General features: G+C 54.9%; 1 protein-coding gene across 6 annotated transcripts in view; it reads left to right on the forward strand.

Annotated features, from left to right (window-relative positions):
• The first annotated feature begins 5,434 nt into the window (after positions 1 to 5,434).
• LOC125110655 (signal peptide, CUB and EGF-like domain-containing protein 2) overlaps positions 5,435 to 24,669 on the forward strand; it is a 51,349-nt gene continuing 32,114 nt past the window's right edge. For 4 of the 6 annotated variants that reach the window (XM_047752051.1, XM_047752052.1, XM_047752053.1 and 1 more), the window contains exons 1-6: positions 6,007 to 6,188; positions 14,537 to 14,653; positions 15,362 to 15,451; positions 19,566 to 19,682; positions 20,615 to 20,737; positions 23,707 to 23,823. In XM_047752051.1, the coding sequence (XP_047608007.1) occupies positions 6,110 to 6,188; positions 14,537 to 14,653; positions 15,362 to 15,451; positions 19,566 to 19,682; positions 20,615 to 20,737; positions 23,707 to 23,823 (643 nt within the window). In that variant the 5' untranslated portion in view covers positions 6,007 to 6,109. Of the gene's footprint in view, positions 6,189 to 14,536; positions 14,654 to 15,361; positions 15,452 to 19,565; positions 19,683 to 20,614; positions 20,738 to 23,706; positions 23,824 to 24,669 lie in introns of all 6 variants that reach the window. The other 2 variants (XM_047752056.1, XM_047752055.1) reach the window with 2 other exon arrangements.

Raw genomic sequence — 24,669 nt, forward strand, 5'->3', positions numbered from 1 at the left:
TATTTGGGTTGTTTCTACTTTGGGGCTTCTGTGAATGAAAATGTTGCCATGAACATTCACCTGTAGGTCTTTGCGTCTCTCTTGGCTATAGACCTAGGAATGGAACTTCTGGGTCAGGTGGTAAGCGTGTGTTTACGTTTGCGAGGAACTGCCCAGGCACCTCCCGCAGTGACTCTGCCGTCTTGTATCACCACCAGCAATGCCCGAAGGTGCCCATCTGTCCACATCCGTGACAGCAGTTGCCAGTGTCTGTCTTTTTAAAATTATAACTGTTCTAGGGAGTGTGAAGTGGTATCTCATAATTGTACTTGGTACTTCTTGAATAATTAATGATGTGCAGTTTTTATGCGTTTATTAGCCATTAACCTACTGCCCTTGGAAAAATGTCTGTTTAAATCTTTTGTCCGTTCTAACTGGGTTGTTTGTTGTGTTGTCGAGTTGCCATTCCTCATCAGCCCTTTGTAAGGCGCGTGGCCTACAAATCTTTTCCACCAGCTCCTGACCTATCTTCATGTTCTTGATGATGTCTTTTGAGGTGCAGAAGCTTTGGATTTTCATAAAGTCCAATTTAGTAATTTTTAAACTCATAGATTGGGTGTTTGGTTTGTATCTAGTGTTGTACCTAAAAACTCTTTGCCTAGCCCAAGGTCTCAAAGATTTTCTTGTAAAAGCTTTGTATTTTGTCCTAAAAGCTCTCTGGTTTTCCCTCTTACATTTAGGCCTCTGCTGCATGTTGTGATTTTTGTGTATGGGGTAAGAGCCTAAATAAATCCTTTCTGCGCATGGATATCCAGTTGTCTCCGCGCCGTTTGTTGAAGAGACTCTCATTTCTCCCAGTAAATTGCCTTAGCACTTTTGTCTAAAATGGAGTGACCATCGACGTAAGGGTTATTTCTAGACTCATGATTCTGTTCCAGTGGTCTGTGTGTCTTGATACACATTGTCTTGATAACTGCAGCTTTATGGTAAGTGAAAATCCTCCAAGTCTGTTCTTCTTTTGCAAAGTATTTTGGCTCTGCTCAGTCTTCTGTATTTCCATATAAAATGTCAAGTTCTGTTAAAAAAAAAAAAAAGGCATGCTGGAAATTTCATGTGTGTGTGTTTACATGCCCTTATGTTGTACATGAATGTAGCTCAATACAGGTACTCTTTTGCATTTTGATTTTTAAAATACGTATTAGGACATGCGGAAAATCACCCCAGACCCATCACAGAGATCTTTCTTATTGTTGCTTCTTAATGTAAAAAATGTTGTCAAGTGTCCCACTGAGTGAACGCCCCCGAATTCTTCAACTGCTTGCTGCGTGTGGGCTTTTCGGTTGCGCTCAGTGTTTGGGAATTGCGGACGCGTCGGCGAATGACCTCACGCCTGCTTGCCTTCGGGGTGGGTGTCTGGAAGCGGGGCGGCCGGTGGAGCGGTGAGTGCCTGTGTCTCCACCCGACGGGAGGAGCGCGCTTTGCTTCTGTGCGGCTCACGCTGTGCGGCTCGCTCCTGCTTTGTTCCTCAGACGTCGCCGCGTGTGCGGAGGGACTCAGCGCAGGCTGTGTCCGCCACCCTTTGAGAGGTCCCGGCCGCTGTCGCTGCGCGCGGCTGGACGGCTTCACGCGGCGCACGAGGGCCGGGACCGTCTCGGGGAGAGGACGGCGGTTCTCCTCCACCCGCCTGCCGGCTGCTCCCTTTCTTTCCTTTGACAAGCGAAAGTGGGATCAGAGGCCTGTGTTGTCGGGCTCCCCAGAAACCACGCTCCGCGACAGAAGACTAGGCGAGCCTTTGGTTTTCTGTGGCGGTTTGGGAGGGGAGAGTCCTCCCCCGTCCACGGAGGTGGGTGGACGTCGTCCTTGCTGCTTCCTGACTTTGCGGCATTGACTTGTCCCCGCCAGCATCTTTGGTCTTAGGCGTTCCGGTCACGGCTCAGCGGTAGGGAACCCGACGAGTATCTGTGAGGATGCGGGTTCGACCCCTGGCCCCTGCTCAGCGGGTTAAGGATCCAGCATTGCCATGGGCTGTGGTGTAGGTTGCACATGTGCCTTGGATCCTGCGTTGCTGTGGCTGTGGTGTAGGCTGGCAGCTGTGGCTCTGATTCAACCCCTGGCCTGAGTGAGAACTTCCATATGCTGCAGGTGTGGCCCTAAAAAGACCAAAAAAAAAAAAAAAAAGTTTGGTCTTGGAGTAGAGGAGTCTTGACTTATAAGGATTTCTTTAGCCCTATAAGTGTCTCGATTCCAGAAGCATGCAAAACTTCTTGTCCTGGAGAGTCCACATGTGTGCTTGCGTCTCAGCCAGGTCGGTCCCCGCTCCTTTTTCTTGAGAGACAGGGCAGTTCAAACAAACCTTCCGTTAACCTCCTCCTGGCATCCGCGAAGCCGAAACCTCTGTTGGCGGTGCAGTCTCTGGGTCAGGGACTGCAGACACCGTGTGCCCGTGGCCCCTATGCCAGGAGTAAATCGGAAGTTAAAATCAGCAAGCGCCGGGGAGGCTGAGCGGTGGGAATCTTTGAGGACCAGCGCCTGGAAGGCAGGTGTTTGTGGTCTGTTTGCCCTTTAAGGCTGCTGTTCTCAGGGGACAGGAGGACATCACGAGAGACAGATGGCATCAGGTTCCTTTGGCACTTGTGACCCAGACCCTTCATGGGGTGGACCCACTGATGTCCACTTGGCTGACCAGGGAGCAGCTTGAGCTGAGCCCTGGCTCTGTGGGGACAGCGGGTCAGGAGCTTTCTTGCCCTGCCGTGGGAGTGGCCACTTGATCCAGTGCTTTGAGGTTGGCAGAAAAGTCACGAAATGAGTGCAGGCAGAACTTGCATTTTGAGCCCTGGGGTAGGAGAGTATTTCCATTTGAGACTCAGCCCTGATGGGACTTTTACCGTGTCACCTGGAGCCCTGCCCACCTGTAGGCACTGTCCCTTCCTGCCTGTGCCCTGGGCCTTCCCACCTGCAGCTGTCAGCAGGGATGGCCGAGGGCTGGGGGTCACCACTGCTCTGCAGACTTTCTAAAACATCAGCCCCGCAAGAAGGTGCATGAGAGAGACTGTCCTGAGAGCAGCCATCAATTGAGGTTAATGAAAAACCACAAAGAAAGAAAAAATCACATTTACTGTGTAATTGAGACCCATACAGTAGTTTGGGTTCTTAAAAACCATTTTCTGGCGGAAACCACTCATGCCCTTGATTAGCCAGTAACGGCGTTTGGAGGGCTTGTATCTGAGGGCGACCCAGTCGTCACAGTGGTGCTGCAACCCTCAGCCTGGGGACGTGGGCGCTTCCGAGGAACAACGAGAGGGACCTGGGCTGGGCTGGGCGGGGCTCTGGAGCGTGGCCTGCCCAGGAATCCTGAGCCCTGAGGCCGCCTTTGCCGGCAGCTGACACTGTCCCCTTTCCCCTCCGGGGTCTGTCTGGAGGGGCTCAGGACTCTCTGAAGCGGGAGGCCTGAGAAAGTCAGGTGGCACATGGAGCAGAGCAGGCCCAGTGCACATAGAGGCTTCTCTGCCCTTTGGACTCAGAGAGCTGAGGCGCTTTGTGGCAAGAAAGGAGCTCAGCGCCCAAACACTCAGGAGTGTCCGGCTCCTGCGTCCTCCGGGATTGCCTCCCCTGGCCCCTGACTGCACATCAGCCCCCGGCGGACCAGCCAGGAGACGCAGAACGCAGACTTCGCTGAGCTCGGGCCCTTAGCCTCCCAGACCCGGGTGCCTGGGAGCCTGGAGAACTGGGCACGGTTCCTGCCCACAGCGCACCCCGCTCAGTGCCCGTTTACCGAATACCTGGGAGTGCCCCGTCGCTGCTAGGTGCTCAGCAGCCTCCCTTGAGACGTTTCAAAGGTCACCCCTGTCTTAGTCTCACACCGGACCAGCTCTCTCAGTGTCTCTGGAGGTGGGGTCCAGACGTCGGGGTTCTAACCTGCAGCCAGGGCTGCAGGACACCCTTGTACCATCTGGGGACGCTCACTCGGCTCGAGACACGCTGGTGCCTGTGAACACACGTGCTTGGTGTGAATTCAGTCCAGCTGCATCGCTCAACTCTATGACACCTTTCTCAGGGCTTTGGAGGAAACAAACGGTGGGTCAGACACGGGGAGAGGTGGGGGGCTCGGAGGGGAGCACCCCTTCGCTCAGAACCAGGCCAGGATTTGGTGTTTGGGCAGACCCGTCCCTGCTGCTCACCACAGTGTCACCGCGGAACCTGGAGGCCAGGTGTGTTCCACGCGGCTCACTCTCTGACAGGTGCTCCTTCAGCCTTTGGCACAGAGAAGGGTGCTTTGTTGGGCTTCAGGGGATGTGGCTTGAGTCCCACCAGTTTGCAAAAGCAGCAGCCGGGTGTAGGAGGAACGCTTAGAGATCTGAAGCTTGAAACCAGATAACAGATATTTAAATGTGAATGCGCTTGTTACAGGAGCCAGTGAGAGGCAGGGGTGGGGTGGCGGGGGAATCAAGGCTAGAGAAAATCAGTTGCTTTCCAATCAGCCTTCTCATTGAGCCTCCAAACTCCTTCTGGGAGTTTCCTCGTCGTTAGCTCTGATGAGGCTATACTCTCCTGCTTGGTGGTTCATGCATTGAATAGTTAATATGTGCTGTGGGTTCCAGGGCTACGCTAAATAAAACAGAAATCTCTGTTCTTACGGAGCTTGCAGTCTAGTGGAGATGGATGGGTAAAGGGTTTTGAGGACTCAAAAGGTGCAAAATAAGAAAAGCTTTTGAGGAATTCTCTCGTGGTGCAGCAGGCTAAGGATCCAGCATTGTCACTGCAGTGGCTCGGGTCACTGCTGTGGCACAGGTTTGATCCCTGGCCTGGGAAGTTCCACATGCCGAGCGTTTGGCCGAAAAAGGAAAAAAAAAAAAAAATTGAGACTACCTTGCAGTGAGCGTACAGATGCAGCGTGCTGGGGGTAGCATGTGGTCCAGTGGATGGAAGACCCCGTCTCAGCCTGGAGGCAGAGCCCTGCCAAGGCGTGCCCCCTCTGCTCCGGGCTCCTCTTCTGGGGCTCCTGCTGGCTCCTCCTGCCCCTCGTGTTCTCTCAGCTCTACTCCGGCCGTCTCGCTGCTCTCCCCTCTCTCTCCCCACACTCCTGCCTTGATTTTCCCATCTGCATCCCCCTCTTTACCAGGACACCGCAGGTAAATGGTTCCCAAAGGTGTCTTTACAACGCCAGGTCAGGTTTCCCACAGCCCCGCTGGGCCAGGCCCCGGAGGTCACCACCTCACCCGCGTCACCTCCCTGCCGTGCTGGGGACCAGCCACGTCTCCGCCCCCAGTTCTCTGCCCAGCCCTGGTCTCCCCTGTTTCTCGGCCACTCCCGCCGTGTCCACGTGGCTCCCCGTCCCAGCCCCGTCTGTCTCTTCCGTCCCAGGCGTCTCCCCTGCCAGGCCCCGGCCTGCTCCCCGCTGGCGCCGGCCGTGGCCTTTTCGGGCACAGGTGTCCTCTCCCAGCACCGGGCGCCCACCGTGTCCGCCCTGCTCCAGGGCTTCCCAGCTGCCTCTCAGATGAAGCAGGAACCCTTTCCTGGGAGTCAGGGTCCTCCGAGGCGTGACCCGTCCACCGTCCCAGCTCTGTCTCCTGTCGCTCCACCGCACAGACTTGCTTCGCGGGCCTGAGTGGCCCCTGTTGTCCCGCGTCTTCATGTCGCCACCTTCGCTCTGCTCCCACCTCCCGCCCTCTCCTGCCCGCCTGCCGGCCCTGATTTGTGCCTGGGGACACCTGCGGGGTGCATCCTTCGCCAGCTCCCATCCCGATGCCCGCGGATCAGGGATGCTCCCATCCCTTCTCTCACGCTCCTTGGACGGTTGTGTCCCTCCCTCTGCCCCAGGGCATGCTCCTGGAGGGCAGGGGTCTTCTGTCTCCTCTGGCAGCGAGCCTGGCAAAGGAATGCTCAGTAACTACGGAACGATTATCTGCGTCCATGGGGCGGGCCCATCCAAGGGACCCCCAGACCCACAAGGGCTGCTCCCCTGGGCTCCCCGGTGCTGGGGACCTGAAGAGGGACCTGGTCCCTGCTTAGCAGGAGTCCCGTGGCTCCAGGCGGGGCGGTGTGTGGGGGCGGAGGCTAAGCCTTCTCCCCTCCAGATGCGGACGAGTGCCTGCGGGAGCGCGGCGGCTGCCAGCACACCTGCGTGAACCTCATGGGAAGCTACGAGTGTCGCTGCAAGGAGGGCTCTTTGCTGAGTGACAATCAGCACACGTGCATTCACCGCTCAGAAGGTACCTCTGCTCTGCCGGGGTGGGGGGCACCCCTGAGAATCCCCCGGCCCCCCGTGACTCTGGGGAGGAACACGCGGGCGGGAAGCCCAGGCCGGGACGAGCGGGCGGGGCGTTCGGCTTCACCTGCCCCTCCTGGCTCTGCAGACTCGCACGTTCTCTGGCACCGATCGCTGAATGGACTGCATTTCCGACACGACCCGGGGCTCAGGAGAGACCGCGGCCTCGAGTGTGAGCCCGCGGAGCCTGGGTGGCGGGGACGGGCGGGAGCCTCCCTCCCGGCCTCGGCGAGGCCTGTTTGCAGCCCCGGCTGGACCTGGCCCCCGTGTTCTGCGTTTTTGAATCTGAGCCTCGGGGTTCCAGCGGGGAGGCGGCCCCCCTCCCCAGATCGGGGGGGTTCTCTGGCTGTGGTTTCCTCCTCTGACGGCTTCCGATGGCTCTGCTTGGAGCGTGTACTCACGCCTCTGCCGGTTCAGGGGCGTCTCGGGAGGGAGCGGCGTTAAACGCCCGAGGCCAGTCAGCCACTTCTCAGTCGGCGATGGGCTTTTCGTTCTCCTCTGCTCCGTCTTCAGCCACAGACCCACATTTTGATGACTGCGTGTCCCCTGAGATTTCCTGTGCCTGTTTTTAAGGGACGTGCCCCAGATACTAGCCTGTTAACTCCTTTTGGCCTGTGATGCGTGCGCATTCTCGTAACTCACAAACGAGGTGCGTTTTAAGGTCTCCTACCACGTGGTACAGATGTGTAGCGTTACTGTTTTAATCGTGGTTCTAGTGACTTTTCAAGGGCTTCTTTGTGGGAGATGGTTTTCGCCCCATTTGCGGAGAATGATGTGGCCTCACCAGAAAGCCTGTGTGGGTACCGAGGGCGGCCAGAAAAGTGGGGAGTCCCCCGGCCTGCCCACGGTCCCCGGGTGAGCTGCGTGGGCACGGACCTGCCTCCAGTCAGGCCGGCTGCCGAGCTCGTGCAGGGGTGGCCCTTGAGTGAGTGGCACTTAGGTTTCGCCGTCACTTTCCCGCCAGCTTCTCTGGATTCTTCTGTGAGCTCTGCGTCTGGTCAGAGGCTGACCTAAGAAGCCAGCAGCACGAATGACCCCATCTTAGGGCCTCTCCCTTGTGGTTGCTCAAAGCCACTTCCTGGGAGGTCAGGTGGCTTTCTCTTCTGGTGGCAGGAGGGACGTGGGCCCAGTAGGTCCAACTGGTGTGTGCCCCCCCCCAGGATGTGGCCCACTGCTCCCGACGCCCTCACGGCGATTCCGGGCCTCTCTCACCCTCGCTCGGTCCGCTCCTGTCCCGCAAACCCCCAGACTGGCTACCGACACAGGCCCCTCACAGCAGAAGTAAGTACAGGAGCCGTCCGTTCCTTTCCACAATCTGTGTTTTTTAAATTTGCTGCAGTTCAGACATTCTTAGAACCCCTGAAGGGTATTTAGAATGAGCGTATTTGTCTGGAGCTAAAAGCAAAAGCCAAGAGTTTGAGTGTCTGGAAGCGCCCTGTGATTTTCTGCTGTTTCAGCCCGAGTGCTCGGCAAGGTCACGGCGAGGTTGGAGGCGGCTCCTCGGCCCCCCGCAGCCGAGGGTTTTACCTCTTCAAACAGAGCCCTCTGCAAACAGCTTCCTTTAGGCTGTCCTCCTTGCTGTGCACGTGAAACCCTTAGAAACTGTGTTAAAATAGGCTTTCAAACCCACGGTCGATACCCTGAAAATGGTTGAAAGCACGTGACCACTGCAAGCTGGCATTTTCTAGCGTTGCTGTTGTGGCTTTTAGTCATAATTTACCAAACGTTCTCTAATATACGGCGTCACAATAGCTGATTCTGAGAAGAACTCAAGCTGCCGTCTTTGTTTTTCTCAAAGCACAGCCCCAGAGCTCTGAGGAGGCGCCCGGGTGTGTCCCCGGGGGTTGGGGCAGAGGCTGGAGAGAGCCCCGCGGCCCCGGCCTCGGTCCCTGTGCCTGGGAGCTCGGCTCTCACCCTGAGCATCCTCGTTGGTTTGGCCGCCTTTTCACTCGCTTGCGCTGCCGCCTTTTCAGAGCGGCCCCCTCCCCTCGCCCTCGTGCAGGCCGTGTTTTTTTTTGGCTTCCAGAAATGTTCTGCAGTGAGGCCCTGAGCCCCGGGACCGCCAGGATGGGGTCATGCTCACGTTTCTGAGCTGTTTCTCTCCTGGGCAGCCAACAGCCCTAACGTGACAGTTCGGGGCCGTTTCTGAGGAGCCGGGACCACAGCCGGGCCTCCCCGTTTGGCCCAGATCCGCCCCCACCCCTGCGGTGGCCTTGTTCTGAGTCAGGGTACTCTGGAAAGCGTCGCGGTCACCTCTGGAAAAGGCCTTAGCATGTCCAGAGCCGTCTAAACCGCCGCTGCCTCCTGCTCCCATTGGGTCTTGCTTAACGTGAGGTGCCATCAGGGGCAGCTTCTCCGTGTAGCCCATGGTGTCTGGCACACGGTCAGTTCGTACAGAATCTTTCTGGTGTGAACACATTGCTGTGTGCAGTTGAGGTCCCTTGGCAGGTGTCTTAGCAGACCTGCAAACGGAGTGAAAACGAAGGCCGAGGGAGCAGCAGCTGAGCGGCTTGGGAGGGCGCTTTGCAGGGCTCTTCTGCCTTTTCTTGGCGCTGTGACGCTTTCCTCTGGGTGCCCCTGGAGCCCGTTACTGCAGATGCTCTTCTGATCTGCGGACAAATGTGGTGCTTGCTGGGCCCTCTTAGGAGGCCAGGACACTGCCTCTAGAGGCAGCTCTCTGTTCCTGTGCTGTCTTGGGACCTGGAGCAAATAACGTCTTCAGAAATCACCAGCCAGAGCAAAGAGGGCGCTTGCCACCGGCTCCCTTTGCCAGCTTCTTTCTGCGCTAATTGACTGCAGCCCTTGGCTCAGGTGAATGAATCCTGGCAGCGTCCAGCAGACTGAGCTGGAGTCACAGCTCGTGACTGTCCGATAAAAACCAAGACGGTTTTAAGAGCATATGGGATGTATTGACTGTTGCTCTGGCTTTCGGAGTAGGCATGACGTCTGTGTGTTCAAACAGTCATGCCCGTTAATTGCAGCTCCGCGGCCCCTGGCGAGGATGGGCGAGGAATGACTCTTGGCTTCGCTAGAACCAACTGGCAAAGGTTTTAGGGGCACAGACAGCACAGCATTGAAAACCAGCGAAGTGAGTGAAAACCTTCCGTCCTCCTGTTAAAACTTGCAGTACCGGGCCTCGTGCTGCTAGCGGAGGACGAGTCCCTCCTCTGAAGGGCGTGCTTGAGGTGCAGGGCCACCGCAGGGACGCGTCGTGTGAACCAAGCAGAGGTTCTGAGCATCCTCTTGGGTGTGACGAGCGCTCCTTCAGCCTGCTGGGGGCGGCGGAGTCCGAAAGGGTTGGGGTGCAGGAGAGGCAGGGTGCTGGCAGAGCACGCAGATGTCTGCTCTGCTCTGACCCCACCGCTGAGACGCAGGCGAAGCCACTCGGGAAAATGACCGCTTCCCACCGCAGTCACCACACTTCGGGCCTGGTGAAATGACAGTCTGACCGGAAGAGGATTTCGTAGCAGCTGAAGGAAACCTCAGGCCTGAGGCCCCTGTGTTCCCCCTGCGGCTGTGCTCCGAGCCTGCTGCAGGGGGGCCCAGGGACCAGCTGGAGGAGGCCACGTGGAGAGGCCCCGGGCAGGTGGCCGTGTGCTGACGCCCAGCGACAGCGGTCACTGTCACCTCCAAAGTGCGGTTTCGATGAGGCCAGAGAGGGGGGTTGAGGTTTTCTCGAAAGTATCTTCAGTCGGCTTGAACAATTTGGGAATGTTCACCAGCCTATCTGCAGATTTCTGTAGAGACATTCTCCTTTTCACTTCATGTTCTTTTTTTTGCCTTTTTAGGTCCACACCTCTGGCATATGGAAGTTCCCAGGCTAGGGGTCAAATCAGAGCTACAGCTGCCGGTCTACACCACAGCCACAGCCACGCAGGATCTGAGTCTCATTTGTGACCTACACCACAGTTCATGGCAACGCCAGATCCTTAACCCACTGAGCGAGGCCAGGGATCAAACTTGTGTCCTCATGGGTGCTAGCTGGGTTTGTTTCCGCTGAGCCACAATGGGAACGCCTCGCTTCACATTCTTGATCTGCACAGGTGACAACATGGCAGAGCTAAGCGTCTGAGGTCCACAGGCTCTGATTCTGCACCAGCAGCGAGCTCCTGGTGGGCACTTTCTTTTCAGTATCTTGGGACGGCTGCCACCTCTTTGGGGGCAATTAAAACATCCTGTCTCTTGGGTGACATGAGAAATTTTTCATATCTCTATTAATTGATTGGTTTGCTTTGAATGATATGTTCTTTTAACATACGAGGCTGATGGCCATCCAGCCAAGCAGGTCCGGGTCCTGTCCTCGTGGCACTGCTGGGGCTCAGGATGCTGGCACAACCTCTTCACCAGTTGCGTGCTGTGGTTTTGCAGAGGGTCTGAGCTGCGTGAACAAGAATCACGGCTGGGAGTTCCCGTCGTGGCGCAGTGGTTAACGAATCCAACTAGGAACCACGAGGTCGCGGGTTTGATCCCTGCCCTTGCTCAGTGGGCTAGCGATCCGGCGTTGCCGTGAGCTGTGGTGTAGGTTGCAGACACGGCTCGGATCCCGCGTTGCTGTGGCTCTGGCGTAGGCCGGTGGTTACAGCTCCGATTCGACCCCTAGCCTGGGAACCTCCATATGCCGCGGGAGTGGCCCAAGAAATAGCAAAAAGGCAAAAAAAAAAAAAAAAAGAATCACGGCTGTAGTCACATCTGCAAGGAGGCCCCCAGGGGCAGCGTCACCTGTGAGTGCAGGCCTGGCTTTGAGCTGGCTGAGAAGCAGAGAGACTGCGTGTGTAAGTACCAGGGGGGCACACGGAGCGGGGAACGCCAGGAAGCTGTCCCTACAGCCTGGCCTCTGAGACGTGGGGGGACAGCCTGAGACGCTGCCGTCCGCCCATGCCGGGCTCTCTACACAGAGGTAGACTTCCTGGGAGGGGGGGGGAACAATGTTCCTTTAAGGAACCTGGCTGGAGGAAGTAACTCAGGAGGAAGGGGTAGGACTGTTGGGGTCTGGTCTTTCTGTTGCCGAAGAATCACTCTTCGCTACCTGGTTCCTGCTTCTTTTTTTTTTTTTTTTTGGTATAAAAATAATTTTTTTTTTTTACTTAAAATTAAAAAAAAATTTTTTTCCCACTGTACAACAAGGGGATCAAGTTATCCTTACATGTATACATTCCCCCCACCCACCCTTTGTTCTGTTGCAGTATGAGTATCTAGACAGAGTTCTCTGGTTCCTGCTTCTTGAACAAGCCTTTCTCCAAACACCAGACTCCCTGCTTTGGGAGAACAACCCCTATTCTTTCATGCCTTCCAGGCTTTTCCAAGCCCTCCTCCTTTTAGCTTGGTGAATCGTCATACAATCTTTAATATCCTGTCTAACCTCGAATGATGATCAAGATAATAGCTCCTCTGAGGGGAGCCTTTTTTGTGTGCAAAGGCTTTGTGCAGAGAGGTGCCATAATCTGTTTAATTCTTACAGTCGCCGCCCGATAAGCTAAGTATTCTTACTCTCACTTTTAGCTGAGAAAAAGGTAAAGCTATCAGGTCACACAGGGGGTCCGTGGCAAGTGTAGGATCAGATGCGGATGCCTCACTGGAAGGTGTGCTCATTGTCCCCAGGCGAGATGACGCGGGGGCCGGGGCCGGTGGCCTTGGACAAGGCACCAGTTTGCATTTTGGTTCCCACGCTGTTTATTCCTTAGCTGTAGCCTGGGGCCCTCTGGGTGGAATTTGGTGTTTAGTGTCTGTCTCCCCGCCCTGAGCCCCTCTGGGTCAGGGGTCTGGTCTTGTTTTGCCTCCCGGGCTCCCCGGGTACCCGGCACAGGCTGTGCTGAGCGCACACGCGGTTAATGGACGAGCCCTGAGTGGCCCACACAGTCCAGATGCAGCTCCCACGAGAGGAGGGAACACGGTAACAGCCCCACGGATGATAGGGAATGACCGGCCATGAAGGGTGTCCCTAAGCCACTGCTCAGGCAGAGGGAACACTCACCGTTTCCCTGATTGCTCTGCCCAAAGCCACGGATGTTCTGGACGACGCCTGCGGTTTGCTGGGGAGGTCCTTTCAGTGAGGCCACCTCGTGTTTGAAATGAGGAGGCAGATCCGCGAGTGGGAACCTTCCCTCCGTGTCTCTGTCCCAGAGCAGAGCGAAGCCTCCACCTCACGAACTGGGCCGAGGCTGCATCACGAACGACAGGGTCTGACAGCCTCCTCGGGCCCCGAAGTGGGGCTGCTGCCAGCTTTTTTTTTTTTTTTTTTAAATCTGAGCCGCAGCTACGACCCACTCTGCAGCTGCAGCAATGCAGCTGCAGCAATGCTGGATCCTTTACCCCACTGTGCTGGGCTGGGGATCGAGCCTGAGCTTCTGCAGCCACCTGAACGGCTGCAGTCAGATTCTTTTTTGCTTTTTTAGGACCACACCTGTGGTATATGGAAGTTTCCAGGCCAGGGGTTGCATCAGAGGTGCAGCTGCTGGCCTAGGCCACAGCCACAGCAACACCAGATCTGAGCCTTGTCTGCAACCTATACCACAGTTCACGAAACACCAGATCCTTAACCCACTGAGTGAGCCCAGGGATTGAACCAGCATCCCCAGGGATGCAAGTCGGGTTCGTTCCCACTGAGCCACAGTGGGAACTCCTCCAGCTATCTCATGTCCTACAGGATTCTTACCTATGGAATGAGAAGCTCAGCATTTCACAGCTTTTTAGGAGCTGCTGGAATATCTGAAAGCTTTTTTTCTTTTTCCACCGAGTCCGTGACATATGGAAATTCCCAGGCCAGGGGTCAAATCTGAGCTAGAGCTGTGACCTATGCCACAGCTGTAGCAAAGCCAGATCTTTAACCCACTGCGCTAGGCTGGGGATCCAACCAGTGCCTCGGGAGTTCCCATCGTGGCTCAGCGGTAATGAACCCGACTAGTGCCAATGAGGACATGGATTCGATCCCTGGCCTCGTTCAGTGGGTTAAGGATCCAGGGGTACTGTGAGCTGTAGTGCAGGTCATAGACGTGGCTCGGACCCCGCGTTGCTATGGCTGTTTGTGTAAGCCGGCAGCTGCAGCTTCTGTTCAACCCCTAACCTGGGAATGGCCCTAAAGGACAGGGCCCTAAAAGGGCCCTAAAAGGACAAAAAAACAACAACCCCCAAACAAAAGCAGTGCCTCCATAGAGACAAGCTGGGTCATTAACTCACTGCACCACAGTAGAGATCCTAAAAGCTTATTTTTAAAAATTAAAAAATTTTTAAAAAATATTACCGCTCAAATAGTATCATAATCAATTATAAAACTTGAGGAAAGAACGCAGAAACATCCAGAATTTTACGGCGGGATCGGTTGTTTTACCGTCTCACATTCCTGCCGAGTCGTCGGTGTGTGTGCGCAGCTTCTGCCTCTTCCTCTCAGCGCAGATATGCTCTCAGTTTCTTCATGAGAAAGTCAAATACGACTGCGGGCCGGAGTGCAAAGGACACATGGCCTTTGCCTCTCCATTCCCTCTGCCAGGGGCGACCCCCTTTCAGACCGAGGAACAGGTAGTTTTGTAGCTTTCCTTTCTTTTCTTTTTTCGGCCTGTTGTCGGTGTGTTTGTGCACAGTCGTTGTACTTACTGGTTCACGTTGCCTTGACTGTGTGCAGAGTCGTCCCTCCTCTGCCTACCCTCCCTTCTCACGAATCCAGATGGAATCTGATGAGAAGCCCCGGCACACACAGCACGTGGAGTATTTGTGTCTGTGCTGCTCACAAAGGGCCACGGCATTTCCAAAAGTCCCAGCACTTCTGAGGGAGCAAAGCAGTCGTTTAGCATCTTTTGATCTAATTTCCTTTTTTCTTTTTTTTCGTCTTTTTAGGGTCACAGCCACTGCATATGGAATTCCCAGGCTAGGGGTCGAATTGGAGCTACCGCTACCAGCCTGCACCACAGCCGCAGCAGTGCCAGATCCTTAACCCTCTGAGTGAGGCCGGGGACCGAACCCTCATCCTCATAGATGCCAGTCAGGTTCATTAACTGCTGAGCCACAGCAGGGACTCCTAATTCCCTTTAAAGAGTGAAACTCTCCCCCAGCCTCACCTCCCTATCTTCCTGTATAATGTCGCCCAGACCTGTCACTCAGCATTTGCACAAGTCGCACTGTGACCCCCTGTTTCCATGGACAGGGACATGGGCTGGGTCAAGGTTTTTCTTTTCTGCACAGCGCCAGGCACGTGCGAGGTGCTCAGATACTTCCTGAATAAAAGCGGAGTTCTTTTGCCGCAGACGCAGCCCGGGGAGCGGAAATCTCAGGGCTTTATGTGCTGATTTGTTTTCCTCTTAGTGACCTGTGACCATGGAAACGGCGGATGCCAGCACTCCTGTGAGGACACGGCTGCAGGCCCGGAGTGTAGCTGCCACCCTCAGTACGAGCTGCACGTGGATGGGAGGAGCTGCCCCGGTGAGCGGGGACCCTCCCCCCGGGTGGGGTCTGCCCCGCCTGCTCACCCTAACCCAGCCCCAACACCAGCTGTTCTAGTGTTTAGGATCAGATGCAGGGAGTTTCCAGCGCCTTCGCCCTCAGACAGGTCCCCTGCGGCTTCGCACGTGGCAGTGGGACAAGTCCAGGCCGGGATGGGGTCTCCCCTGTGAGACCCCGAAAAGCCCTTCCTCCTCCTCCGGACCAGCTGCTGCTGAAGCTGGTGTTCTGGAAGCTGGAACGGCACCTTCCAGGAGGCCAGGGCAGCGCAGCTCAGGCCTGCTGTTGGTGATGACAGGGGCCTGACTGTCAGCAGGAGCCACAGTGTCCTGGTTCCGGCGGGGTGGCTGCCTCGCCCTCTGTGGCCTGGCCTCTGCCGGCTCCAGTGTAGAGGTTCCCTGACCCCAGATGTTTCGTCCTGTAGACCAAGGGCTCTGGAGCGCATCTGAAGCTTGCATTCCCCGGTGTCTCTGGTCAGTACCATACAATAAAAACGTCTTTTCCATGTTCAGCGTTTCCTAAGGCTCCGTGGGCGTGTAACACGCCGTGCTTCCCACAGGGCCTGAGACCACCCGCTCCGTCCAGTGAGGTCACACACCTCCTGCTGTTCTTGCGGCTGGATTTCCACAGACATGGCCCTCCAGTCTGGCGTGTTCAGTCTGAGATCTGTGCTCTTTGCGTCTCTTGCAGAGCGACAGGACACTGCCCTGGAGGTGACAGAGGGCAGCGCCACATCCGTGGCGGACAGGGATAAACGGGTGAAGCGGCGGCTGCTCATGGGTAGGCCCGTCACCCCCTCTCCCAGCCGTCACGTGTCCCTCTCTCTCCCCGACTGCCGGCCTCAGGCCTGAAGTGGGGCCCACGTGCCCCCAGACCAGCCGGACCGGACTCAGCAGCGCTTGTCCAGCCTGGGGGGGTCTGTTCTCCATGCGCTGCTCCTTAGTCTCCATCCAGGACCCCTGGTCTTGCAGGAAGAGCGCTGGCCGGGGACCGTACTTGGAATAACCCAGGTGGCATCCTAGCACGGCCCCGAGGGGCGGCGAGACCTGGGCCCCCGGCCCCGAGCCTCCGTGTCCTGGTCCTCCTCCAAGACGGCTGTGACACAGTCGCCGGCTCTGGGTCCTCAGGGAGCTCAGCTGCGCCAGTGACGCGCAGAAGTGCCCGCAGTGCCAGGCCTGGGGCTTGGAGGGTGGTCGGGGCATGAGACCCCCCTTCTGAGGAACCGTGACGAGAGGGGCCCTGGGGGTGGCCTCCGCTGAGCGTGGAGATTGGGCTGGGTCTCTGCGCACTGAGCCTTCTGCTTCGGCCTCAGCCCGTGTTGCTGGCAGGAGAGATGAGTGCGGGCGAGCGGTCTTGGCCAGGGGCAGAGGAAGGGCTGCCAGCCGAGCTGGTGGTGGCTGAGGAGGTGGGAGTGGGGTGGGTCCTTTGACGTTGTTATTCTGGAGAAAGCTTGGCTTGACCTAAGCAAGACTGATCCTCGGACAGCTTAGAGACCTAACAGGTAGGGAACTAAGCCACTGGTTACCAGGCAGGTGAGGTTTCCGAGCTCTTTTCTGTCCTATTAAAGTTAGTTTTTAATCGCCTTAAAAGAGTACGTATGAATAATATAAAATCCTTAAAAGCTTAATTAGTACCGTTAAGCTTGTAATGAAATACATCATTTCCTTGCCTCCTCACTTCCCACTTGCCAGAGGTGACAGTTTTCAGTTCTCTGAGTAGTTTTTCCTTTTCCCGACTCCCCACATCTAGGCTTCTTTGCTTTTTTTGTTTCGTTTTGTTTGGTTTGTTGAGGGCCGCCCCCAAGGCACGTGGAAGTCCCCCGGCTAGGGGTCGAATCGGAGCTACAGCTGCCGGCCTACACCACGGCCACAGAGACACGGGATCCGAGCCGGGTCTGTGGCCTCCACCACAGCTCATGGCAACACCGGATCCTTCACCCACTGAGCGAGGCCAGGGGTCAAACCTGCACCCTCACGGGTCCTGGTTGGATTCGTTTCTGTTGGGCCATGACTGGAACCGCCCCCTGCATTTCGGAAAAGAGAAGCGTCTGTGGTTATTTCTTGAGGTGTCAGTTTTTGATGCTGGCGTTTGACTTCCTGCCGTGAGGACTGAGTTGTAGCTCCCGCCCGGCCCCCTTCCCCAGTGCACACAGTGTAGTTTTATCACGATTTAAGTCCGCATATGAGCTTACATACGGTGAATATCCAAGTATGACTCACCCTGTTTTTCCTTAGTTTTCTAGGGACCTCTAGCCAGTTCTTTTGCCACCTTCTGACAGTTCTCAAACCTTCGGCAGTGTGTGCCTGTGTAGCGGGGAACGTATCAATTCCACTTCTTCTTGGACGAGTCTCCTCCGGGCGTCTGTCCTCGTCACCCTGGCCCCGCCTCCCTCACATCCTGGGAAGTCCCTTCCCCACCTTCCTGGTTTGGGCGGAGAGCCTCTGTCTGCCCTCGGGGGCTGCGTGGGTAGACATCAAGCGAGGTTGTGAAATCTTGCCCACCTGCAAGTGCTGTTAGAGTCGGCCGCACCCTCGCCTGAGAATTGGGCTCAGCAGAGACTTCGGAGCTGGGAAGAGTGTTCCATCGAGTTTTCAAAAGTGCTCTGTCGTGTGGAGCACCCAGGCTCGTTGCGAGAGGGCTGCGGCGTGTTTATTCTGGATCCTTCACATGGAGCCGGGAAAGCGCGCACGGGGGGTGTTGGGGTCGTCTTGTTGTCCCTGGTGATCTGAAATGTCACAGCACTGTCCCCCTGTGGGGTCTGTCGCACTGAGCACTCAGGAGGCCTTTTCAGCAGGGACGTTTGCGTCCCCGAGAAATTTCTGTGCGGTTTTCTTTTGATAGTTTTCCTCTCTTTCCTCTGCTCTTTATCCGGAATTCCTATTAGTGGCTGTTGGAACTCCTGAATCCTCCTTACATTTTCTTCTCTTTTCTTGATATTTTTGTTTTACTTCCTCGGAGGTCTTTCTTTTTTTTTTTTTTCTTCTAATCCTCCCGTAGGGTTCTTTTAAAATTTTATCCTTTCATATTTTAATTTTTCATGGATTTTACTTTGGTCTCTTGTTGAGCAGGTTCCTAGTTCACTGATGCTTCTCTTACCTCCCTGAGGAAGTTAAGGATGAGATTTGCCAACTTGCCTGTTGTCCCCTGTGGTATCTCTGATTCCTCCAGGCTCCTTTCCTCCTGTTGCTTTGATTTGATGTATTTATTTCACACCAGAGGCTTTCCTGAAATGGCTGACAGTTCATGGCTGCCTTTGCCTGTTGGGTAGTGAAATACGGAAAGCCAGTTCGATGCTCTGCCAGCGGGTGGGCTTTCTGCTCTGGGGACTAGGCAGCGGCTTAGAATGCCAGATGCCAGTGGCCATAGGTCCTTGCCCTTGGGCGGCCAGTTCAGCCCGGGAAGAGCCCTTCACTCTCCTGCGGGGTCCTGGGAGCTGGGGAGGGGGGTGGGGGGAGGTTTGAGATGCTCTCTTCACCTGGCAGCTCCTGCCCTCCTCTGCTGTTGCTGGTGCCCTTGAGTCTAACTCTTCCAGAGGGTAAATGTATCCACAGCAGCCCAGGCAGGGATGGGCTGTGGGCCTTGGGATGAAGATGGGGACCTGGGGGCCTAGTTGTTACACAGACTCTCAAGCAAGCGTCCTGTTTTCGACTCCATCCTCACCTCTGCCTCTGGGGTAACTTTGGTGTCTGCCTGGGATTCTGCGGCTCCGGTGTGCTTACTGCATGTTGGTAACCCTGTGCCGAGTTGAACTGCTAAGGTTTAACTTTCTGCTGTATTTCTCCATTGACGTGCCACTTCCAGAAGATTTGACGTCTTTTGTCTATTGTTCTCTATTTTCTTTGTCCTTAAAGATGGATAATTTAAAAGACTTATTGCAGTTCCTGTTGCTGAGAACTTGAATAGTATCCATGAGGTTGTGGGTTCAATCTCTGGCCTCGCTCAGTGGGTTAAGGATCCGGTGTTGCCTTGAGCTGCGGTGTAGGTCGCAAACGTGGCTCAGATCCTGCGTTGCCGTGGCTGAGGTGTAGGCCGGAAGCTGCAGCTCTGATTAGACCCCTAGCCTGGGAACTGCTATACACAGGTGTGGCCCTAAAAAGAAAAAAGAGGTTTACTTACACTCATTTTTAGAGAGGTTTGGGGGAATAGAAGTGAGTCTACATGTCCTATCTGTTGTCTGTCATATTGAATCAGAACTGAGTTTGTCGCCCAAGGCTTTGCAAAGAGGCAGCTATGGAAGTAAAACTAGCTTCTGGATGTCTAGATGCTAACAGCTGAATGCATCTCGAATAGCGTCTGTGTGCTGCTGGAATTATTCTGTGATTTGCAGAACTGGGCCGTTAGCTTGCTGTGCCTCATCTCTGCAGGCGCGGTGGATCTTTCGTGTAGCTGTGACAGGGCTCTGACAGGGGAGCTAAACTTCCAGGCCGAGGTACTTGGCAATTGCAAGGAGGAAGTCGCGGGTCTGCTGCAGGGCTTGGGTGGGGTGGGCAGTGTGTACCCCCTCTTGCCTTTTCCCCCACGCGCTGTGGATAGAGGCGGGGCAGGGTGGAAGAAGGGACACCCCCTTTGTTCTGCATCCACCTCTAGGCTGCCAGGGTAGCAGGTGACTGGCTATAGATCGACAGGATGCTTTCGTGGCTTCAAATATGGCATAAAAGAAGCTGAGCAGGGTGGCAGAGGCATCTTCACCCCTCTGTCGCCATGCCAAGCTTCCCCAGGAGCTGTCACCTATTTGGGTGGTGCTCTCCCTGTAGCTCCCCTGCGGTGGCAGGGGCCTGGGGTGGCTGCGAGGGCCCCACATGCTGCCCGACCTTCTGGGACTTGGGTCAGGCATCCCCCCCGCACTGACCCCTTCGTCTGTAGGGAGCCGACTGTGCTTTCTGTCCTCCTGCAGAGACGTGTGCTGTTGGCAATGGAGGCTGCGATCGCACCTGTAAGGACACGGCGACCGGTGTTCGCTGCAGTTGTCCCGTCAGCTTCACGCTCCAGCCGGGCGGGAAGACCGGTAGAGGTAGCCGCGCGCCGCACGCCGCTCGCGCTTGCGTGTCGGGCGAAGGCGGCTCTGTCCCCCCTTCCTCCTGAGCGGCTCCAGATTTGCTTAGGAGTCATACTGATCAAAAGGCAGCTTTCCTCCCCTGGGCCAGGAGAAGGTTATCATTGAGTAAGCTGAATTAGAACCACCTTAATTACACTAAGTGTTGAGAAGGTCAGCTTCTACAAGCATCTAATGATCCATTTCAGGCAGTGGCCTTATTAGAACAAAGCAGTTGTTCAACATTCACGGGGGAGATAACATCATAATATCGTAAATAACGGCCTAGGGATGATTATATAAACAACAGCCGAGATTGTTATCCAGAGAGCTTAACGAATAACCGTATCGTTAACTGGTACCTCGAACAGAGACCCTCTGAGCTGCTAGCAGGGAAGAGTGCAAAGGCTTGGTTCTTTAACATGATAAAAAGGCAGAGAGCCGGTTACCACAGGAAACTGTTGAAAAGATAAGATTATCAGAAATCATTTAAAAGCATTGAGGCTGTTTTATTGTTATGGAATTTGCCAAAACAAATATTCTAGTTTCTTGTAACTCTAATCGTTCAACAGGAAGGGAAGGTGTAGGAAAGGAAGCCATCTGATCTGAGAGCCTAGTGCAGGGATGAGACGATGACAGGCTCCCCTTCTTTCCGTACCTGTGGCCTCATGCTGGTCCAGGGAAGGGCAGTGCAGCCAGAGCTCCTCGGGGCAGCAGGCCTTTGTCTCCCAACATGGGCTAAGCCAGACGAGAGAGTGTGCGTGACACTAAACACATCAGCAGACGTCCTTTAATGCTTTTATGGGTGTTTTTGTTTCAGAGGGTGATGAGGCACACACAGTAGGACCTCAGGGGCTTGTGCCAAGCGAGGCAGGCATGGCGTCCGACGTGCCAGTGCTCGTCTGTTACAGATGTTGACGAGTGCCACACGCGCAACGGAGGCTGCGATCACGTCTGCAGAAACACCGCGGGCAGTTTTGACTGCAGCTGCCGAAAGGGATTTAAGTTACTGACAGATGAGAAGTCTTGCCAAGGTGAGTGTGCTGTGCCCGCTGGTGGGGCTGACAAGATGGGCAGAGACCGGCTCGCTGGGCTCTCGACCAAGTCCTGAATCCAACCCGCAGCCTTTGCCTCACTTATTTTGCCTCTGAGGGAAAGTGAAAGCACTGAGGTGGCTTCGCAGGTCTATTTGGGACATTGAGCTGCTGATGAGGGCACCTCGAAGGACCCGCCTGCCGAGCTCTCGCCAGAAACGGCGTGAACCGCAGGGCACGCGGCATTGCCTTAGGTGCTGAGATGAGGAATCATTGTCCTTTTCCAGAATTTCCTTTAATGTTCTGGATTTTCTAACAAAGTTTGGTGGCTAAGGATGTTGATTTAGTTAACACACTTTTACCCAGCAAGATGTTGGGAAATGGACAACCCATAATCGCTGTCAGGTTCAGTCGGCCTCTTCCTTATGGGCCTGGTTTTTGGGGGTTTGGGGAGAGGAATTGGGGTGGTGGTGGGAGGGGCTCGAGGGAGGGAAGGCTGGGCAGGGCGCAGGCGGGATGCAGACCCTTCTCACACGCGGGAAGGGCCCCTCTCTGGGCAGTGCTGCTTTGGACACTAGGAAGCTGTCTGGGATTGGGCGGTGTCCTCTGTTTCTAGATGAGCCCCTTTTGTGCCCTGTCGATAGAAGGGAAGACGCTCTCAGGAGATGTGCTGTCGTTTATTCCTGCTCCATTTCTTTTTTTTTTTCCTCTCTCTTTTCAGAGTCACCCCTGCAGCATATGGAAATTCCCAGGCTGGGGGTCAAATAGGAGCTGCTGCTGACGGCCTACACCACAGCTCACAGCAACGTTGGATCCTTAACCCACTGAGCAAGGCCAGGGATCGAACCCACGTCCTCATGAATACTACCCGGGTTCGTGGCCACTGAGCCACGAAGGGAACTCCCTGTTCCACTTCCGAGAATAAGAACAACGTAACTTATCTTGATAGAAACTCCAGAATTAGGCAATGAGATCCTGCTGTGTTGCACAGGGAACTATATCCGATCACTTGTGGTGGAACATGCTGGAGGATAATGTGAGAAAAAGAATATGTGTGTGTGTGTGTGTGTGTGAGAGTGAGACTGGGTCACTTTGCTGTACAGTGGGAACTGACAGAACACTGTAAATCAACTATAATAAAAAAATTTAATGAAGTTCCTCTCATGGCTCAGAGGTTAATGAACCCGACTAGCGTCCATAAGGACACAGGTTTGATCCCTGTCCTCTCTCAGTGGGTTAAAGATCCTGCATCACCATGAGCTGTGGTGTGGGTCAAAGACGAGGCTTGGATCCTGCATTGCTGTGGCTATGGTGTAGGCTGGCAGCTGTAGCCCTGATTTGACCCCTAGCCTGGCAACCTCCATATGCCATGGGTGCGGCCCTAAAAGACAAAAAACCAAAAAAAAAAACAAAAAAAAAATTTAAAAAAGAAACTCCAGAATTAAATCAGAAAATAATACATAATTTCACTTCAGATAACAAAGATGCACGTTACCTTTTCAAAATCCTGTGCTGTGAGTTAGAGTTCTCTCTCGGTTTTTCTTCGTGATACAGCCTCACCTGTAGCCCCTGTTAAACTCACACGTTCATTCCAGATGATTCCTGCCTGGTTTCCTTCCATTTGACTTGGAAAGCAAATTTGCTGCTCCACATAATGTGTCTTAATGTATAGAGCAAGAAATACTATTCAAGCTGTGTAAACACGTTAAAAAGGATTTAGAGAAGTGATCTCGTTATTTCTGGCAAAGCAAAAGCCCGTTGCGAGCAGCCAAAGTCAGCTACTGAACAAACCCACTTTCTCGGCACCTGGCTGGCGTTAATAACACGATTCAGAGTGATACCAGTTATTGCAGAAGAAATGGACTTTTTCTCGTTTTTCACGGCTCCATCTTGGAGAACAAAGATTTGCACAGAGCACGTTTACTTACGGAAGTGCAACGGATGAAGAAGCGGTTTTGCAAGATTTTGTCCCTTTTGGTTTCATTTTTCTCACTCCCCCATTCCTCCCAAATGTTGGTGTTTCTTGAATGTGGTTTCTTAGGGCACATTTGGTGTTGAAACCGTGATCTCGCAGGCGTCCCGTTGGCTTCCGTTGCGTCCCACGTGGGTCCTGGTTTATCCATTTGGAACCACAAATTGCAGTCCTGCTAAAACCTTCCAGAGAGTTGAGGCCGTGAAGCACTGAACTCTAATGCGCGGGAGCGACGCGGGGCCAGACCCGAGGGCAGGGATGATTCCGTCCAGCAGGGCAGCCTCCCGACACCAGACGCCGTAACCTCAGCTGAAGCCAAGGAGGCCTCCACGCTGACCTCGGAGGGGAGGGGCCCCATGGGACCGAACCGTGGGCAGGAGCCCAGCCAAGGACTGGCCAAGAGGGCCCTGTTGGGCGCTTAAGCACCACGTTCAGTGGCTGCAGTAGGAGATTCTCAAGGTTGCTCAGTAGTGCTTTGTCTTAAGGCAGACGGCATTAGAACCCAGGATCAGCTGGCCTCCTGGGGCCAGAAAACTAATTCTGGCTGATCTGGAAGAGATAGGAGCCAGACGCAGCTCCAGCTCAAGTGGTTTCTGCTTTTAATTGGCTACACCTTATGAAGTTACTATTGCTCTTTTACCAATTAATGAAAGAACAGTAATAATACACAGGTAGACCCCTCTGGCTTGCAAACCTTTTTAAGTATTTTATCTCACTTCATTATTTGAAATTACTCAGCCCTGCAGGTAAGCATGGGGGCGGGGGACCCGCTGAGCTTCTAAGGCAAGTGCATTTTGCAATAGAACTTGGAAATAAGGGTCCCGGCCGTGGTGCGCCTGCTGTGGGCTGCCCCACGCTCCCGAGCACAAGCGAGCGGGGCGCACCGATAGACAGCTTTTCACCGTCTTGCTTTTGCTGTTGGTCCACACCGGCTCTTCTCCTCCGAACTTATCCCTCGGACATGGTTTCAGCTCCCCTCTGCCTTCGACAATTGCAGATGTGGATGAATGCTCTTGGGAGAGGGCCTGCGACCACAGCTGCATCAACCGCCCTGGCTCCTTTGCATGTGCTTGCAACACGGGGTATACCCTCTACGGCTTCACCCACTGCGGAGGTGAGTGGAACCCTCCAGGGTCTGGTGAGGCTGGCCCTGCCTCCTGAGCTTCCCCAGATCAGGGCCAGGCTTCTACTCGGGGGGTGAAGCAGACATGCCAGTGCCTGTGCAGGAGCAGCAAGGCCGTCCACTCACGTGGAGCATCTGCTACGGGAAACCCTCCTCGTTCATCCCTTTAACTCATCAGATGTGAAATGGAGCAGAGAGAAGAGCTGAGCTCTTTCAGCTCCGAGTTCTTCATGGACTTATTGATGCAGTTATCCCCGGAGTGTGGGAGGGTCTCTCGGGACCTCATGCCCTGTCTGCTGGAACTCCCAACAAACAGGGAGGTCACGGTCCTCAGAGAGGCGTGGCAGCACAGCGCCCGGTTCCACAGGCCGCTGGGCCTGGAAACGGGCTGCGGAGCGTGGTTCCCGCTCCCTCAGCTGCTCTCTGATCTGGAGGTGGGACCGGGGCTCCGTCTCTCTGCTCTGAGCCCTTAAAGCAACAGGTTCTGAAGTCTTGTGACTTCACGGCCATGTGGCCGAAAACGGCTTCAATCGGACTTTACGTCCCCCTGCTGCCTCAGACTCAGCAATTCATCTTTGAGGAAACAGAGTCTGATTCCAAGACTTCCAAATGGTTTGGGGGGTCCGAGGTTGTGGGGACCACTGGCCTAAGTACTTCCTGCCCAGTCCCGTGTCCTGTGTCCTGTGTTAAGATGGCTGTAGCTGTGTTTCTCATCTCCTTTCCAACACATCCCTGGCCTGGCTGAGGCCAGTCTCACGGTCCCCCGGGAGCCTCCCAGAAGTGTTCTCGGAATACGGGGGTGTGTCTGGGTTTTAGTAGGAGTCACCTTCCGAACCG

The sequence above is a fragment of the Phacochoerus africanus genome, chromosome 11 (genome assembly GCF_016906955.1).
Source record: "Phacochoerus africanus isolate WHEZ1 chromosome 11, ROS_Pafr_v1, whole genome shotgun sequence".
Classification (NCBI taxonomy): domain Eukaryota; kingdom Metazoa; phylum Chordata; class Mammalia; order Artiodactyla; family Suidae; genus Phacochoerus; species Phacochoerus africanus.